The sequence below is a fragment of the Equus quagga genome, chromosome 2 (assembly GCF_021613505.1).
Source record: "Equus quagga isolate Etosha38 chromosome 2, UCLA_HA_Equagga_1.0, whole genome shotgun sequence".
In the NCBI taxonomy this organism is placed as follows: Eukaryota; Metazoa; Chordata; class Mammalia; order Perissodactyla; family Equidae; genus Equus; species Equus quagga.
Window position 1 is genome coordinate 89,706,754 of NC_060268.1, and position 17,992 is coordinate 89,724,745.

The 17,992-nt window shown below is 38.4% G+C and overlaps 1 protein-coding gene across 1 annotated transcript in view; it reads left to right on the forward strand.

The window, feature by feature from the left end:
• AGBL1 (AGBL carboxypeptidase 1) overlaps positions 1-17,992 on the forward strand; it is a 737,428-nt gene that overhangs the window by 524,901 nt on the left and 194,535 nt on the right. The window contains exon 22 of the mRNA XM_046654855.1: positions 572-735. Coding sequence (XP_046510811.1) covers positions 572-735 — 164 coding nt within the window. The remainder of the gene's footprint in view (positions 1-571; positions 736-17,992) is intronic.

A 17,992-nucleotide genomic window follows, 5' to 3' on the forward strand; every position in this document is an offset into this window, starting at 1 on the left:
AAGTTGTTTGTTAATTGTTATCATTCTCTGTTACTTCATGGATAGTAGTATCAAGTACATATCAGGGCTTTGCTTTCATGCATTATCTTGGTACAGCTAAAAGGTGGTTCTAAATAAATGGCTTTTAAAAAAAAATTCCAGTATTATATATGAAGGATCTCCTTCATTGTTCTCCATTGGTTGATAAGTTTATGGGAGAGAAAGGGTATCTCTTAGTGAGATTGTTTACAATCTTTTGTTTCAGCAGTGAAACCCTTTTTTCAAATTACAGATAGAAATACAGCTGCTCTGATTGAAGTGGGGGGAGGTGACTCCAGGTTATCTCCGTCTACTTCCTGCCCTTTAGTGCCCTGACTGCCTCTGGGAACCCCTGGAGTTAGATGTACTGCAGACTGAGAACCACCAATCCACAAAGCACACCACAAAACACAGTGGGCAGTGACTGAGAAATACTATTAATTCTCAGGTTCTGTGAGAGGCATGTGTCCAGGAGTCCTTCCTCCCAATCTCAAATTGTCTCTACTGAGTTTCCATTATATAGTCACTGTTGACTGCTTTGTTTAACTGGCAGGGTCTGCAGTTTGGTACCAGTGAACTGGAGGAGATGGGAGCCATGTTCTGCTTGGGCCTCCTCATCTTGGAACTCAAATCCGTGAGCTGCAGCCATCACCTCCTGACCCGTGCAGCAACTCTACTGAATGCTGAGGAAGAGGCGCTGGACCACTACCTCCAGCGGTAAGGTGCTCACAGGGGCATGAGGGAAATTTAGACCTTTGTGCTCCCATGGGAGAATATCTCAGAAATGAAAGTGAAATGGACCTGTGGGTCTTTGACAAAGAGAAAAGATGGAGGATTCACCAAATGAAGGTAGGGGCAGTAGTTCTCTATTGGAGCCAGATCTGGACATCCTCAGTTCTTGCTGAGCACAAGGAGGATGCTGCCTACTCGTACACATAAATGCAGATGTCAAGCTACATATATTTCCAAAGATGTATTATTAATGAGTTTTGCTTATGGTAAAGAAGATGAGCTGGGTGACATACATGCACATCTACATATGTTTATATTTGCCAGTTAAGTGTTTATTTATGTACAGATATCATTTTGGAGTTGTTACTCAGCAAAAAGAAAAAGGTCATCACATTGCCAATAACTAGGCACCTGGGGACAAGAAATTCTTTAATCTTCTGGTTCTTAAATAGCAATGTTCCTTCTCAGAAGATGAGAGGAACCACCTGAATATGATGAACACATTGGCCCAGAGAACCTGACTCACATCCATGGAACGGAAAGCGTGGATCTCTGAGAACTGTGAGGAACATTAATGAGTCAAGAGAGGGATCACCATTATCCAAATGAGCTCTTTTGATACTCTTTACTGTAGACAAATATTTCAGACTTAACCAGATTCAGGGGCAAGAAGAGAAGATATAATGGCAATGTGAGAGAAGAAAAGATGAAGAAAAGTCAGAGATGTCCGCGCGAAGTCATTGCCTACATTCTGAGCAAGGGAATGGATGGTGGAATTGAGTTGTTCAGGGAGAAAGTGCCTGCTAGTAAATGAGAAAACATCTCATACAGTTCAAGTCCAAGGGCAGAGAGAAAGTCCTTCATACTGGGGCCATCTTATTTCTAGCTCATTTTCATTAATTTTCTGCCTGCCACTGTTAGGCTGCTGTATCAGTATGACTCCTCATCAAATGGCCAGTCAGGCCTAGAAACATCTAGCAGTGTAAATTAACACTGCTTTGGAAGGCACTGGTTTCTCTGAGACTTAATTACCTAAATGCAGTAACTGACTTGCTCATCACACTATACTATAGATCATAGACTACGGAGACTTGAGTAAATCCAGACCTCTTTCCTCTCTAAAGATGCTGCCACTAATGTCTTTTGTTTTGACATCACAACCACTTCCAGTTACCACCGCTCCCTTCAACACCCCTCAGCCCATCAAGGCTTGGCATGTTTGGCATCCTTGTGGTGTTTCAGCCTCTCTCTCTGACAGCAAGTGCTTCCACCTGCCAGCTTGTATATTTCAACTGACCCTTTCATCTTTTCCTTTGCTAAGCTATCTTGGGTGCAGGCATGCCTGAATTTTCTTTCTTGTTTTCCTTTTCTCCCACCCCCTCCTCTGGTCCTCATCGAGGGAAGACTGAGCAGACCTGGCATTGCTTGCTTTCCCTGAATTGATTGTGCCCGTCTGTTTGATCCAATGCAGCGAGGATTAGTTGCCTGTAAACTGGAACAAGAAGAAATCTATCAAGTGCCTTTTCTAATTCAGGTCTAAAGAATTTGCTGTCAGGCTCCAAATACAACAGCAGCTATGTGGGTTATCATAAGAACATAGTATTACCTGCCGTCCATGCCATCCCACATAACCGACTATTCATTTTTAAGTTGCAACCAGTCCAAGGATATTGGAACCCGAGGTCTTCCCCTGAGCTCTGACCCTTCTTAGGTTGGTGCTGCTTCTTAATGGCAGGACACTTCCACATAGGATGTGATTGATAATGTGTGTTTTGAATAGATCTGAATTAAATTTGAGAGGCGTGGAGTCTGGGTGAAGACCGTAAGATAGAAACTGCCTATTTCACCCAGACATTTGTTTCATAATATATTTTTCTATTCACTGAGGCAGTTGACCAAAACAGATTGTGGTTCCTGCCCAAAGGCCCTGAAAACTACATGGCTGAGAGGAAATTCACCCTGAAATGTCTTGACCCAGAAAATGTTTCAGCCAGAAAGTGTATGTTCATTAAAGGATGGCAGAGGGGAACTTCATAAAATAAAATCTATTGGTTTGAAACCAGCAACAGGCTGCTTGAGTGCCTCTTGATTAGCTGCTGATAAACAGGGCTAAATCATGAGATATAATAATCAGCAGAGCGAATACTAGGAATTTTGTTAGCAACAGGGTTCTTTTTATAATACAAAGGGTGTAACTAAGGTTTGTCAACACAACTCACCTATGCTTTAAAGAGGAGGCCTCTGCCGCCCTCCTCCTCTCCGGCCTCTTTCCTGGGAGTATTTGCTATAACAGGGCTTATACTTCAGGACGATTCTTTTTATCTTGCACAGAAATACTGGAGAAAAGAACAGGGCAAGCTCTTACGTAAAACTTTATTTTAAAGAAATGGGAGGACATAATATTTTGAATCTTCTTGGCCCCACAGACAGTGTTAACCCCTGAGAGTGATGTGCTGGGAACATAAAGTGTGGCTGTACGCCATGGACATCATGTTTTCTGACGATGGTTTTCATGCCTCATTTACCATAAAAACAATCAGAGTGTAGTCAACATCCACAGAGCGACTTACCATTTTTCCTGAGCAGAGAAGGAGCAGAAATGGTTGATGTTTGCCCAATGGCTGAAGCTTAAAACATCGTGCATGCATTCTTCGTTTTGGCTTTTCTTTTACAGTTCTCTCCTTCCTCGTTGCTCATTTGAGAAATGTCTGCAGCCTCATTAAGGTGTCTTTTGATATTCTTTCCTTTCGTCTCCCTTTCCCCTTCCTTTCAATCTTAGCTCTGGAAATTGTGTGTGCACTGCAGGCATGCTAAGCTGCTTCTTCAGGAGGCACCGTTTATCCACTGTGACAGGTCTTTTGCAAAGTCATTTAACAGTTTTGCCGAGTCAGCCGCTGTTCATCTCGATTTGTATCCCTCCATTGCCTCCTGCTTTCTCAGCTGGGCTCCCCTATCTCCATTTGTCCCTCCATTAATAACAGGAGAAAGCTCAGAGTTCCTGAGCTGTGTCCTAGGAATGGCTCAGTAGCTCACTTCTTCTCCCACATTATAGTCCCATTACTTTAACTGGGCTCCCCTTAGCATCAAGATAAGTTAGTTTAGTCCTCTCCTTAGTTTGATGAGGCAACACTAAAAAAATAGAAATCCTTCATTGACTTTAGAAAACATCATTATATTTTTAATAATTCAAAAGATACTTGATTTTCATTTTTTTAAACAAAATACAATTGTCTTTCTGATTAAGAAAATATAATGTGAAAAACACACAAAATCACCCCATCCCTGTCTTCAATCACCCATATTCCAACCACCTATAAAGAACCATTGTCAGGGACCAGCCTGGTGGTGTAGTGGTTAAGTTCGCGTGCTGCACTTCAGCGGCCTGGGGTTCACCAGTTCGGATCCTGGGTGCAGACCTACACACTGCTCATCAAGCCATGCTGTGGTGGCATCCCATATACAAAATAGAGGAAGATGGGCACAGATATCAGGGTCAATCTTCCTCACCAAAAAAAAAAAAAGAACCATTGTCAACATTTTGGTGAAATTATATTATTTTTTTCACCAATGAATAAATGGACATATAATACCCTTAACAACAATGTAAAGGAGTGCCCTTTCCTGCAACTTTATAAGCACTTTTTTAAAATAGACTTTATTGTTTAGAGCAGTTTTAGGTCCACAGTAAAATTGAGAGGAAGGTACAGAGATTTCCCATATAACCCTTGTCCCCACACATGTGCGCCTCCCCTATTATCAACATCCCCCACCAGAGTGGTAAATTTGTGACAATTGATAAATTGACATTGACATAACATTATTGCCCAAAGTCCATAGATTACCTTAGGGTTCACTCTTAGTGTTGGACATTCTATGGGTTTGGATAAATGTATAGTGTAAGTGTATCCGTCACTGTAGTACCACACAGAGTAGTTTCACTGCTCGAAAAATCCTGTGTTCCCCCTGTTCATCCCTCCCTTCTCACTGATCCTGGCAGCCACTGATCTTTTTGCTGTCTCTGTAGTTTTGCCTTTTCCAAAATGCCCTATAGTTGAAATCGTACAGTGTGTAGCCTTTTCACATTGGCTTATTTCTCTTAGAAATATACATTTAAGTTGCTTCCGTATCTTTTCATGGCTCGATAGCAAATTCCTTTTCAGTTATTGTTGTTAGTGCCAAGGAGTTGATTGTGACTCCTAGTGACCCCCTGTACAGCAGAGCGAGACACTGCCCAGTCTTTTTTGCACTATCCTCTCACCTTCTGGCGCTGTATCAGACAGTGTTCTGCTACTACTCATTGCATTGTCAAGGCCAAGGTTTTGGAAGTGAGTGGTCAGGTCCTTCTATATCGTCTGTCTTAGTCTGGAAGCTCCACTGAAACCTGTCCACCATGGATGACCCTACTGGTATTTGAAATACCACTGGCATAGCTTTCAGCATCACAGCAACACACAGCAGCCACAGTATGACAATCCACAGATGGGTGGTGTGGTTCCTTGATGGGGAAATGACCGGGGGCCATGGCAGTGAGAGCACTGAATCTTAACCACTAGACCACCAGGGCTGGCTCCATTATTTCATTGAATGGATGTACCATAGTTTATCTATTCACCTACTGAAGGACATCTTGGATGCTTCCAATTTTTGGCAATTATGAGTAAAGCTGTTATAAACATCCATGTGCAGGTTTTTATGTGGACATAAGTTTTCAATTCCTTTGGGTAAATACCAAAGAATCTGATTGCTGGATCATAAGTTAAGAGTATATTTAGTTTTGTAAAAAACCACCAAACTGTCTTCCAAAGTGACTGTACTATTTTGTATTCCCACCAGCGATGAATGAGAGTTCACATTATTCCAAATCCTTGTCAGCACTTAGTGTTGTCAGGGTTCTGGATTTTGGCCATTCTAAAAAGTGTGTAGTGGTATCTCACTGTTGTTTGAATTTACCATTTCCTTGATGATGTGTGATGTGTTACATCTTTTCATATGCTTCTTTGCTATCTATATATCCTCTTTAGTGAGGTGTCTTTTAAGGTGGTTGACTCATTTTTTAATCAAGTTGTGTGTTGAGTTTTAGGAGGTCTCTGTCTATTTTGGATAACAGTTCCTTATCAAATATGTCATTTGTAACTGTTTTTTCCAGTCTGTGACTCATCTTCTCATTGTCTTCACAGTATCTTTCACAGAACAGAAATATTTAATTTTAATGAAATCCAGTGTACCAATTGTTTCCTTCATGAATTGTGCCTTTGGTGCTGTTATCCTAAAAATCATTGCCAAACCCAGGGTCCTCTAGATTTTCTCCTGCATCATCTTCTAGGCACACTGGTTGTCTTGCATTGAAATCTTTGCCATTTTTAAGTGAAAATGGAGTGGAGTGCTGTTTAATTTATAGTTTGATCTTTTCTGATATAGATAAAAAACTTCTGTATCATTAGTATTACTTTGTTTAATAAATTTCCATCTTTTGTTCTTTATTCTTTTAATAATCATCTTTTAAATTTATATTTAAATTTAACTTAAATTTCTGTGTTAAAGACATTCAACTTTTGTTTGTCGTGCATATTGCAAACATTTTCCCATTTACCTTTCACATTTTTTATGTAGTTTATTGACATTGGGTGTTTTTGTTTTTATGTAGGCATGATTATGACTCTTTTTCTTTCTTTCTTTTACCTTTGATAAACTCATCCACCTGAGTCTAATAACAAAAAAATTCATATGCACCATGAAAATGTGTTAACTTATCTATTACTAAGCCAAGCTAGGTAGGTTTATCATGAGTATATTTACATGTTATAATTTCTGTCCATTTTTTACTATTGAATAAGTCTATATTTCTAAATTGTTAACCATTTGCCATAGTAATTACTAAATAATCCACCCTTTATTACTGATTAGTAATGTCAGTTTATGGTATAGTATTTACATGGGCGTGTACCTGGGTATATCTTTTTAATTTTACATTGTGTTCCATTGGTCTGTCTGCCAGGAACACATACTTTTTAATATAGTGGCTGTGTAAATTAAATATATAATGTTGCAAGCACCACCTCATTAGCATTTGTTTAAAAATGTGCTTTGCTGTTTTCTCTTCTTTACTTTCACTGATGAACTCTATAATGAGTTATTTAGGGCCAAATATGAACCACTGGGATTTTGACTCAAATTGCATTAAAATTGTAAATTTTTTGGTCTATCGATGGTTTATCTATATTGCTTTTCAAAATCAGATGCTTTGCTCCACTTATTCAGATCTTCACAAATAAAGTATTTTAGGGGTTCTTTTGTATCCTTTTCATGTACTCTCTACGAATAGTATCACTTTCAGTCTTAATATTTAAAATTTTCTTGTTACTCTAAAAAGTCTTTTTCATTATATTTTTCTAATTGATTGTCTTAGTTATATAGGACAATTCTTGATTATTTATATTTTTTTTTTGGAATTTCATCTAATTCTGTAGTTATATCTAAAAGTGTTTCCATGGATTTTTCTGTTTTTCTAGATAGATCGTAGTATCACTTATACATTTTGACAGTTCGCTTTGCTCACTTTTTATTCTTACCTATAACCTCAGTTAGAGTTCTGAGAACATTGTTTAAGGATTATGATTCTATGGGCATCCTCACTGTGAACCTAATTTCAAAATGAGAATGACTTTCAGCGTTTAAGAATTAGCTAGAATGTCTATCAGTTTGTTATTAATGTTCAATGTCTTCTTTATTAATTATTCTTTTTTCCTAGCTCACTAATTAAAAAAATCAGAATTGAATGATTAATTTTATCAATTTTTTAGGCATCTAGAAAAAAGATTATTTCTTTGAATTAGTATAGTCTTACATTATGCTAATAGATTTTCTAATATTCAGCCATCCTTGAATTTCCAAGGAAAATATATTTGACTATTATCTAAAACATTATTGTGTCATAGAGGTTGATATGGTTTACTGGGAGTTTAGGAGTCTTGTGCCCATATTTGTAAGAGAGTGAAGTCTGTGTTTGGTCTATGTTGTTTGATGATCTGGAACACTTTAAATTTCCCAGGATTTATCTGCATCTTGACCACATACACATTGCCTATAAAACCATCCATGTCCCATTTATTTGAAACAAAAACACTATTTTTCCACATCTTATTTTCCCATATGAGGATTATGTATGGAATTTAGACTGTCTCATAGTCATCTTCAGAGCATTTTAATGTTCAAATTTATGATTAATTGCTCTCATTGCTCATTTCTAACCATTCTGTGTAATCATGAACTCATTCTTTTTTCTCAATGTTGATTCATCTCACAGTTTTTCCAAGAACATCTTTAAATAATTTTTTCTTTTTTTTTGGTAAAGTAAATCGATGGTATATTTTTGGCATATTAATATACGTGTGAATATCTTTCTCTTTCTTTTACATAGAAATTCCACGTTGCCTGTCTGGAGATTTCATTAAAACAGTGTAGACACAGCTCAGTTTACTCTCGTATTTCATCCTGTAATAGTTGGCGTAATTTTTCCTTATTTGTATGTACCCTGTTTTTTTCTGCCTTAATGGTTGTAGTAGTTTTTCCTTGGTCACTTACACAAAAATTATTTTTCTACTACAACAAAAATATTTCTTTTCTTTTTTCTTTTTTTTTTTTTTACTTTTTATTGAGATTATGGTAGTTTACAACCTTGTGAAATTTCAGTTGTACATTATTGTTTGTGAGTTGTGTTGTAGGTGCACCCCTTCACCCTTTAAGCCCACTCCCCACCCCCTCTGTCTCCCAGTAGAGCCACTAATCTGTTCTCTTTGTCCACATGTTTAACTTCCACATGTGAGGGGAGTCATACAGAGATTGTCTTTTTCCATCTGGCTTATTTCACTTAACATAATATCCTCAAGGTCTTTTTTTAGGTTTATATCCTTTTGATTGATTCCGAATTTGAACATCCCATCCCCTTCTGATAAGCCTTTCGATTGTAAGGTAACAGCGATTCCATTCTCAGTCTTCGTTTTTCTTCCTCTGCAGTGTTTGGGGTCTACTTTCCAACCTCTGTATCTGTCATCTCTTCTACTCTCATCACTTTTACCTCCTCAGCCCAGTTCACCAAATTCTGGAAGCGTGTCCACAGTTTGTCTTCTTGGACTCAATTTTCGACAGCGTGGACTCTCCTCTTTGTTGATAATGGGTTTTAATTTCAGTTATTTTACATTTAGGTTTTGTTGCACCTGTTTCCTTATTTCTTATCAGTTTCCTTTTTGTTTACTCTGTAATTAAGTCAGATGTGTTATCTTTTTATCCAGTGTTGCATAGATTTTTCTTTTTTTAATTTTCCTGATGCTTTAACAGGGGCTACCTAATACTGGCTTCTGTTTCCTGTGGCTGGTTGGTTCCCAAAGGGCACCATTGCTCTGTTCGTTGAGAAAGGCATTCATCTTCTCATACATTGCCGAGTGTTTCACCCTCTGGGTTGTTATGATTCCTACTTCCTCCTCTTCCAACTTCTATTTCATTTTTTTTGTTTATTCACCTTTGAATCACAAGAGCTCGATTAAGGCTCATAATCGCTCAACAATCCAGAGTTTGGATGTTCCCTAAACCATTTTGTAGTTCAGCTGGATGCAGATAGTTCCTCTCATTTTAATATGAAGCAACCTGATTTGGGGGATTCTTTCTCTTCAAGAATTCATGGGGGCTGGCCCGGTAGCACAGCAGTTAAGTGTGCACGTTCCGCTTCTGCGGGCCAGGGCTCGCGGGTTCGGATCACGGGTGCAGACATGGCACCACTTAACAAGCCATGCTGTGGTAGGCGTCCCGCATATAAAGTAGAGGAAGATGGACACGGACGTTGGCTCAGGGCCAGTCTTCCTCAGCAAAAAGTGGAGGATAGGCAGCAGATGTTAGCTTAGGGCTAATCTTCCGCAGAAAAAAAAATGATTCATGGTATTTTGGCTTTTATGTGAGAGTACAGATTTGGCATGATTCATTGGGGAAGTTAAAGAGAAATGACATAAAAAGTTTTATCTGTATCTCCAGAGACTCTCTGTCTCAAGATAGTCAGTTAATATTTGCTGAATGAATACGTAAGTAATTGTGATTTAATATTATCAATGAATGAGTATTCAAAATAAGTTCATATTTTAGAATCCTGTAAGAGGAAATTAATGATGATTGTGATGATGATGATGATGACGATGACAGAAAATACTTGTATCAGTGACATGTATTCTTCTAAGTGCTTTACTTATGTAATTGTATTCAAGCCTCTCAATAACACTATGAGGCTGGTATTATGATGTTCATATTACAGATGGGTGCATTGTGATTCAGAAAGACTATGTGGCTTGCCTGAGATGACAGAGCTGGTCAGTTGTAGAGCTCTGATTTGAAACCAGGCAGTCTTGCTAAAGAATCAGTACTCTAAGGGGCCAGCCCGTGGTGCAGCAGTTAAGTTCATACTTTCTGCTTTGGTGGCCCCGGTTTGGATCCCAGGTGTGGACCTACACACCACTTGGCAAGCCGTGCTGTGGCAGGCATCCCACATATAAAGCAGAGGAAGATGGGCACAGATGTTAGCTCAGGGCCAGGCTTCCTCAGCGAAAAGAGGAGGATTGGCAGCAGATATTAGCTCAGGGCTAATCTTCCTTAAAAAAAAAAGAAAGAAAAAAGAAAAGAACCAGTACTCTTAGTCACCAAGATACATTGCCTCTTAGTAGATAATAATGATAATAGCTAACCCATAATAAGCATTTATTCTCTGCCATGTACAGTGCTATGCACTTTGTATGCATACCTCATTTCTTATTTAATCTTTTAAACCAGAGGTTGGCCAACTTTTCTGTAAAGGGACAGATAGAAAATATTTTAGGCTTTGTGGATCATATGGTCTCTTTTGCAACTGCTCGGCTCTGCTGTTGTAGCAGGAAAGTAACCATAGACGATATGTAAATATGTGGGTGTTGCTGTATTTCGATAAAATTTTATTTACAAAAATAAGCAATAAATACTATTTGTCCCAGTGAGTTATAGTTTGCCAACTCCTGCTTTAAGCAATTCTTTGAGGGATGTACTATTATCATCTCCCTTGTACTTACAAAGAAACTGGAGCTCAGAGAAGCAATATAACTTGTCTTATACCCAGGTTGGAAGAATCAGGTAGGGGTAGAACCAGGCAGTATGACTCCATCCCAAACGTTTAACCACTACAAATGCTAAGCTGTGTGGAGTTGTAGATGACCAATGAATGACACCTCTTTCTTCGCTCATGGATTCCGAACTGAATAAGAAATAGAGCATAGCAGCTAGATAGGTTGAAATAAAACGTATCTGCTTTATTACTGGCATTAAGAATTAGAGAACATAGCCCCACCAGAAGTGAACTTCCCCGCCTAGATCTATAGGGGTAGAGCCTGCCTTGCCAAGTTTACCATGCAGAGAAGCAATGAATGCATCTGGAGTTCAGGTCTTGCTGGGAGAGAACAAACACAGGGGGCCATGAACTACTCCTGCTCACTCAGCATCTCTTCCTAACTCACTGAATTCATGGCATTCTTTGTCCCTGAGAGCGAAGTGAATGAGAACAGGAAGTGGAGTACCAATGTCTGTGCGCCAAAATGAGAAATGTGGGAATGGAGAGAATGGTTTGCCAAAAAGTGCCATTGTATCAAAACAAAGGATAGAGGCTCAGCGCTTCAGATGGCAAATTACACTCTATTTCCATCAATTCTAATGATTGCTACATGGCAGTTCTGATAATATTTCTCTTCCCATAGCTTCTGTCACCTTAATTGTATTCAAATTGTAAAAAGTTAGCCGATGGTATCTACTCTTTGAGAATATTCTTAACTTTATTCCATAGTTGCAAGCAAGGAAATGCCCAGATGTTACAAGGAGGGAAATGTTGGAATTGGTATCAGCTGGGAATCTTTTGAGACTGTGACTATCACATGTTGCTTTAAAACGTTGAATGACTCCCTAATGAGTCAGGGAAAATGAACTGATTAGTCAGGAAGAAGTGCTAATCTTAGCTTGGGAAAACAACGATAACAAAAACCGTTAGTTTTGTTAGTAGTTAAAGAAAAGAAAATTCAAATACTTTTGGTATGATTTTATGCTGATTTTTCTACAATGAGTAAATAAAAATAATGAAAATCCAATGTTAGCGTGTCTATGAGGAAAGAGGCTTAAAAATATCATACAGCTATCTGTAAATTGGTTTATTTTCCCCTGGAGAGGAATTTGCCAACTTGCAAGAAGGTGCATAAAACCCTTCTATTTAATCCTATGTTTCCAGCTTAGATATCCCTCTAGAAAATAAACTTAGAGAAGCCAATATTTAATATGCAGATATTTATAGCGATAAGGATTGTGTTCTGAAATAGATTTAAACAACCCAAATTCCTAGCAGTAGTAAAAAGAAAAAAAAAGAACATTGTTGATTAATCTTCTAGGATAATATGAAACCATGAAAATAGTGAGAATATCAATGTATATATGAGATAATAATAATAGCAAAGATTCATTAGAACCTTACCATGGACCAGATGCTGTGCTAAGCACTTTATAAGTATTATCTCACCTAGTTATAGAAATAATCCTGTGTGATAGATGCTATTCCTAACATCCCCTTTTACAAACAAGGAAATTAAGTTTTATGGAAGTTAAGAGGTCTGCCAAATGTCATGAATCTTGCAAGAGACTGCTGGCTTTTGAATTCAATTCTCTGTAACTCCACGGCTCAAGTTCTTAACTTCTATGATAGGCAATCTTTCAAATAATGAAAAAAAAGGCAGAATAATTAATGGTATATACATGCTGACTGCGACTTCAGCAGTGTGCAGAAACAGTGACAGAAGTGGGAACTATTAAATGCATGATCTGAAGCTAATTTAATCTTATTAGCTTCTTTCTCTGTACAGTTCCTAAAAGTATTTGCTAGGGGAATGTATGTCTGAGTGTGTTTGTGTGTAAGGTTTAAAATCTGAGTGACTTAGGCTTATTTTGGCCCAGGAATATCCCTTGATTGTTTCCGTACTATTCAGAAAAGATCCATGTGTATCATCATAGGTGCAATGTATGCTTCCTGAGCTTGAATGCATCACGACCCTTGCAGATAAGCATTCAAAAGAGAAAGATGAAAGAGATTGCAGACAGAGAAGAGTTAAAGTAAATTTTCTTCATTTGGCATTTGCTCTTTGCAAAACATTACCATGTAATAACAACCATGAAAGAGAAGCTAAAAGAATTCCTCTTTTACAAGTGATCCCATGGGAGCCCGAGGAGTCTAGGTGACTTACTGGGTGTAGTTAAGTGACTCACCCGTTGCCAGTGAACACTGGGGGTCTCATTCTCCTCTGCTCAACCACATGAGTGCTGGTCTCTTGCCTATGAATCTATAAATACCTGAAAACAGAGCAGGCCCTGGAAAAGGATTTCAATCAAAAACTCGCTCTTCTCGCTCTGTATCAACTGCAGCCTTTTGCAGCTCTTGCTTTTTATTTTAATTCTAAAAACGGAAGGCAAATAAAACCTTTGAAGTTTTCCCGAACAGGAGAGGCTGTTTTTATTTAAGAAGGCTTCAAATAGCCTGGCATGGGTGGTCTAAGTTAATTCAATAGCTTTTCGCTAATTTGTGAAGTAGTACATTTTTCTCTTTATTCTTAATATTGACTTTCTCTTTGTTATGGAACCTTATGACCTCCTGTGGCCCTTACAAGGAGCTAGCCCTTTAGTCTTAGGAGGCGAAGCCATTTCACCTATGAGGGTTAATTTACCAGATGTGTTAGAGGAAGACAAAAGTATGGATATGACAACAAAGACAAAAGGAGGAAGGAAGGAAGCCAGAGAGAGGGAGGGAGGGAGGCTGTTTCATAGAAGAAATCACAATCACAATTTTCAAAGTAGGATATCCTTATAGGGATAAAGATAATTGTTGCAAGTTCAGGTTTTGAAGATCCTGAACTTAGATGACTCTGATGTACAAGAAAGAGGGCTGCTTTCAAGTTTATGTGAACATTTCCATGTTTTGCTTGATTTCTTTTTCCTGGCCAGTTGTTTAACTGCCTTCTCTTAGAAGGGGATAAACTAAAGAAACCTAGACACATCCACTGTACCCAAGTTGAAATAGTCTATCATGGTTTTTCCTGTTCCACAAATTTCCATGAAGCCATCGCTTGAGTACTCAGCATAGTTTTTGTCAAGGACATGTGGCTTAGTTTCACAGAAACTCAGTTCTGGTTCAAAGTATTCCTGCTGACAACTGACTCTGTGACTCTGAGGCGGTGCCTTAACTTGTTTACTCTCAGATTTCTTAGCTTTAAAATTAAAGATCTTTACATTCCTTTCAACTATGTTTATTCTCAAGGCTACAGCCATTGACATCCTCCCATTCCAACATGTGCAGTAAGGCTGCAACCCTGAATTCAAGATATAAAAGGAAAGGCAGTTGAATTATGCTAAGTGGCACAAAGCTCGTATTTGATTGAATGAAAATTAAATTTTATCTCAATGCCTACTGTGTAGATAATAAAGAGAAGGAAGCTTAATGGTGCACAGGTAGCAGAAAGCAGATACACATAAATGATAAGAGAAAGACAGAGGAAAATAAAGAGATGTGTTGAAAAGTGAATGCTGCAAGTTTGAGTGGAAATAACATCGTGGGGAAGGATGTCAAACCAACTGCTCAACATCAGAAGGAGAGTCTGGTACAAGAGGACCCTCTAACAGGGGCCTTAAATATTGTTAACGAGAGTTGCCATATTCTGTTCTGCTCTGTTCTGTTTTCTGTTCGTAGAGATGGATGCTTCATGGGAGAGAAGGGGTTTGATTCACTTCCGCTTGATCACTTGAATTCCTTGAGACAAATTTATCCAACTCAGATCTCAAGTATGTCCTAGTAAGACAAAAAATATCTTCAGTCATGTGATAGCTCATCACAGGCTCACTGATTCTATTAGTGGTGAGAGATGAGTCTATTAGAAAATGGCGATAACTTAGTCAGCATAAGCTGATATTGTTTCAGTACAATGGGAGTGGAAACTAAATTAGAGCCAGTATGCTTAGGATGACTTGGCATTCATCATTTTGTTCTGTGGCTTTGAGTCAGGGAAGCTGACTAGGTCCCTATGTTTTGCCAGTGTGTGACAAAACACAATGAAGAGATGGAACAGTGATAATGGACTACCTGGTGCCTGGAAGTGTTATAAGGATTTGATATGGATTATCTTAAATAAAGCAAGCCCTAGGAAGTCTTTATTATTATTGTTATTAATTGTTATCTTATAGATGAAAAAATGGAGACTTAGGACGCTAAATATATGTTAAAGCCAAGCCACTACTATATGGCTGATCCGTGATTCAAAACACAGGTCACTGAATCCAAATTTATTATCTTTTTTTTCCCATGAAATGCATTGTAAATTATTCTAGAAAATATATCCATAAAGCAGTTTCTAATACAAAGAGGAAAACTTAGGCTATAAAATGTGATGTATATAAATCAATATTCTTAACCAAAGAGTTGGCTCCTCTACATTCAACACAAAGGTCATAGCATCCTCCATGGTTGGGAAATATACATGCAATTAAGTCCCAACATTCTGAACCTTTCACTCCCTAAATGTTCAAAGCCATGAAGCCAAACTAGCTAACTTGTCTTTGCTCCTGTTCTTGTTGTTCACATACGAACTACTTGCAGATAACCTGAAGAAACTCAAAGGGACTTCTCCTCATTCTAAACAAGGGATACGCAATTATTTTTCCAGTCTACCTAATAATAGTTATTGAAGGTTTACCTTAGGAAGGATTGATTTAACTTTTGGAAAGAGGACCTGGAGAAGTTGAATTGACTGTGTCTCTTATCAATGGAGCACTGAAGACATAGGGAGGATTTGCATTCCAGTCTGAGCTGGAGTTTAACCATTCAGGCATGAGTGTAGCAGGAAAATAGACACCAGGGAATTGAACATACTCATCAGAAAAGCAGGAGTTAATGGACTACTGATGATAACCAGTGTTTATTGATTGCTTAGCATATGTCAAACACTATTCTAAGTGTTTATTCAAAGAAGCTTTTTTAATCACCACAAATAGTCCTAAGAGGTAAAAAATGTTTTGCTCCCATTGTGTAGAGATGAAATGGAGGCACAGAGAGTTTAAATAACTTGCCTAAAGTCCTTCAGCTAGTAAGCTTTGCAGCTTGGATCTGAACCCTGGCAGTCAGAGTCTAGTACCAGCATGTTTAGCTGCCATGCCAGTTCAAAAGGTAGTAGTGGTTTTGTAAAATCACTCAATCTCTTGTTTATATCTGGTTTGTACCTGTACCTGTACTTGTTTACCTTGTCAGGAAAACAAGCTGCTCTTTATGAATTCCAAGTCTGAATATTGTGTAAAGAGAATGAGAGGCTTATTAAACCATTGGGAAGGCTATGAGGATCAAGGAAAGGTCTCTGTGGTCAATTCATGTTCAGTAGCGAAGTTAGGGGTTTTCAAGAGCCCACTTGGAAGCTGCTGTGAAACTCAAGAACTTCCAGGACACCCTCTCCATCTGCAGGGTCCACTGGAGGACTTCTGAAGCAACTGCCTTCATCGACCTCTGTGGCCTGTAGCCACAAAGAAGGTGGCTGGCCAAGGCTTGTCTGAAGCTGGTGAGACCCTCATGTCTGTTGTCTCCCCATTCATTTAGGACAAATGCCCCCAGGAGTAATAGGCTTTCCTCTTCTGCTTCCAAATCTGAGAAATAGATTGGTAGACTCTAACTCAGAATCTTGAAGAACCAGAGAGAAATCATAGAATTATTATATGGCTGAGTACTACATATTGTTTTTAATATAGTCATGAGTGATTTTCAAAAATCGTGGCCTGCAAATATGTAAATGTATGGCTTCAAAGCAGAGGTATGAGTGACATCAGAATAAAGCATAAGCTAAGTTAATTTTATAAGATCCCAGAGAGTAGAATGACGGTAATTATTAAATCTGCATGTTTTTGTTGAGTTCTCAATGTGTACAAAGTGATTGCAATAATTTTAATTTGCCTATTTCTTCACTATTTCTAAATGTTTCTCTTTCTGTTTATGAGGGCTCTTAGGTGGAAACTGGACTGGTGAGAGGGTGAGACACACATGCACTTAGGCAGCCAGATCTGCAAAATCACCTCTTGGGATTTGTAACAGATGCCCCAGGTGGAGTTCCCCTATGTCCAATAGGACAGTTGGTACTAATGCCATTGGCAACACAGAGCTTGTATCTTCCTAAAGATCCCAACTTTTCTTAGAAGTAGAAATAAGAACAGGGTGAGGAACATTAAATTTCCTGAAGAAGTTGGAATTTATAAAACCAATGCTAGGAGAAACAAAACGCATGTCTAGTTAAATTTCAGGCATGAATGCAGCTAAAGGGGAGGCACACTCTTGGTGTTGCAGGTGACGGATGCTTGAGGAGAAGGTCTTCTTTGACCCATGGCAAGCTTCTTTCTTCACTGTATAAAGAATGATATTCAGTCTGAGAGGGAGGAAGAGGAGGAGGAGAAGAAGGAAAGGAGGGAGAGGAGGAGGAGGAAGAGGGGAAGGAGGAGGAGAACAGAACAAAACTTGCCGAGAAGGAGCAGATGTCAAAAGTGGGGCCAGAGAATTTAAAGGATGTGCATAAATGAGTTCAGGGTGTCTGGACTGGCTGAATTAAAATGCAATTCTGAAATAATATCCAAATTAGATTCTCTACCTCCTGTCTGAGATCTTTGAGAAAATATGTTTGCAAACTGAAGGTGGGCAAATATTCCTTCACTGTCCGAAACTGAGAAAGAGATATAGGCTCTCAAATATAGGCAAATGAGTGTGACACAGATATCAGGAAAGCACAGGTGGGATTATTGGGGGAGGTTTTTTTAAGTACTTAGGAAATAAACTAGGCATGACTAGAAACTACCAAATATATATAGCGTATGAAAGAAAAATACTCAAACAAATCTGATTTTATTATAGCTTTATTGAGGTATAATTGATGTACAATAAGCTGCATGTATTTAAGATATGTAATTCGTTGAGTATTGGCATTAATAAATACACTCATGAAGCCATCACCACAATAAAAATTACAATCATTCTCATCATCCCCCAAAATATCCTTAAGACCTTTGTAATTCATCCCTCAACCAGGCAATCACTAATTTACTTTCTGTCCATAAGTATTAGTTTGTATTTTTAGAATTTTAGATAAATGGAATCATACAGTGTGTATTCTTTTCCCCTCTTTGGCTTTTT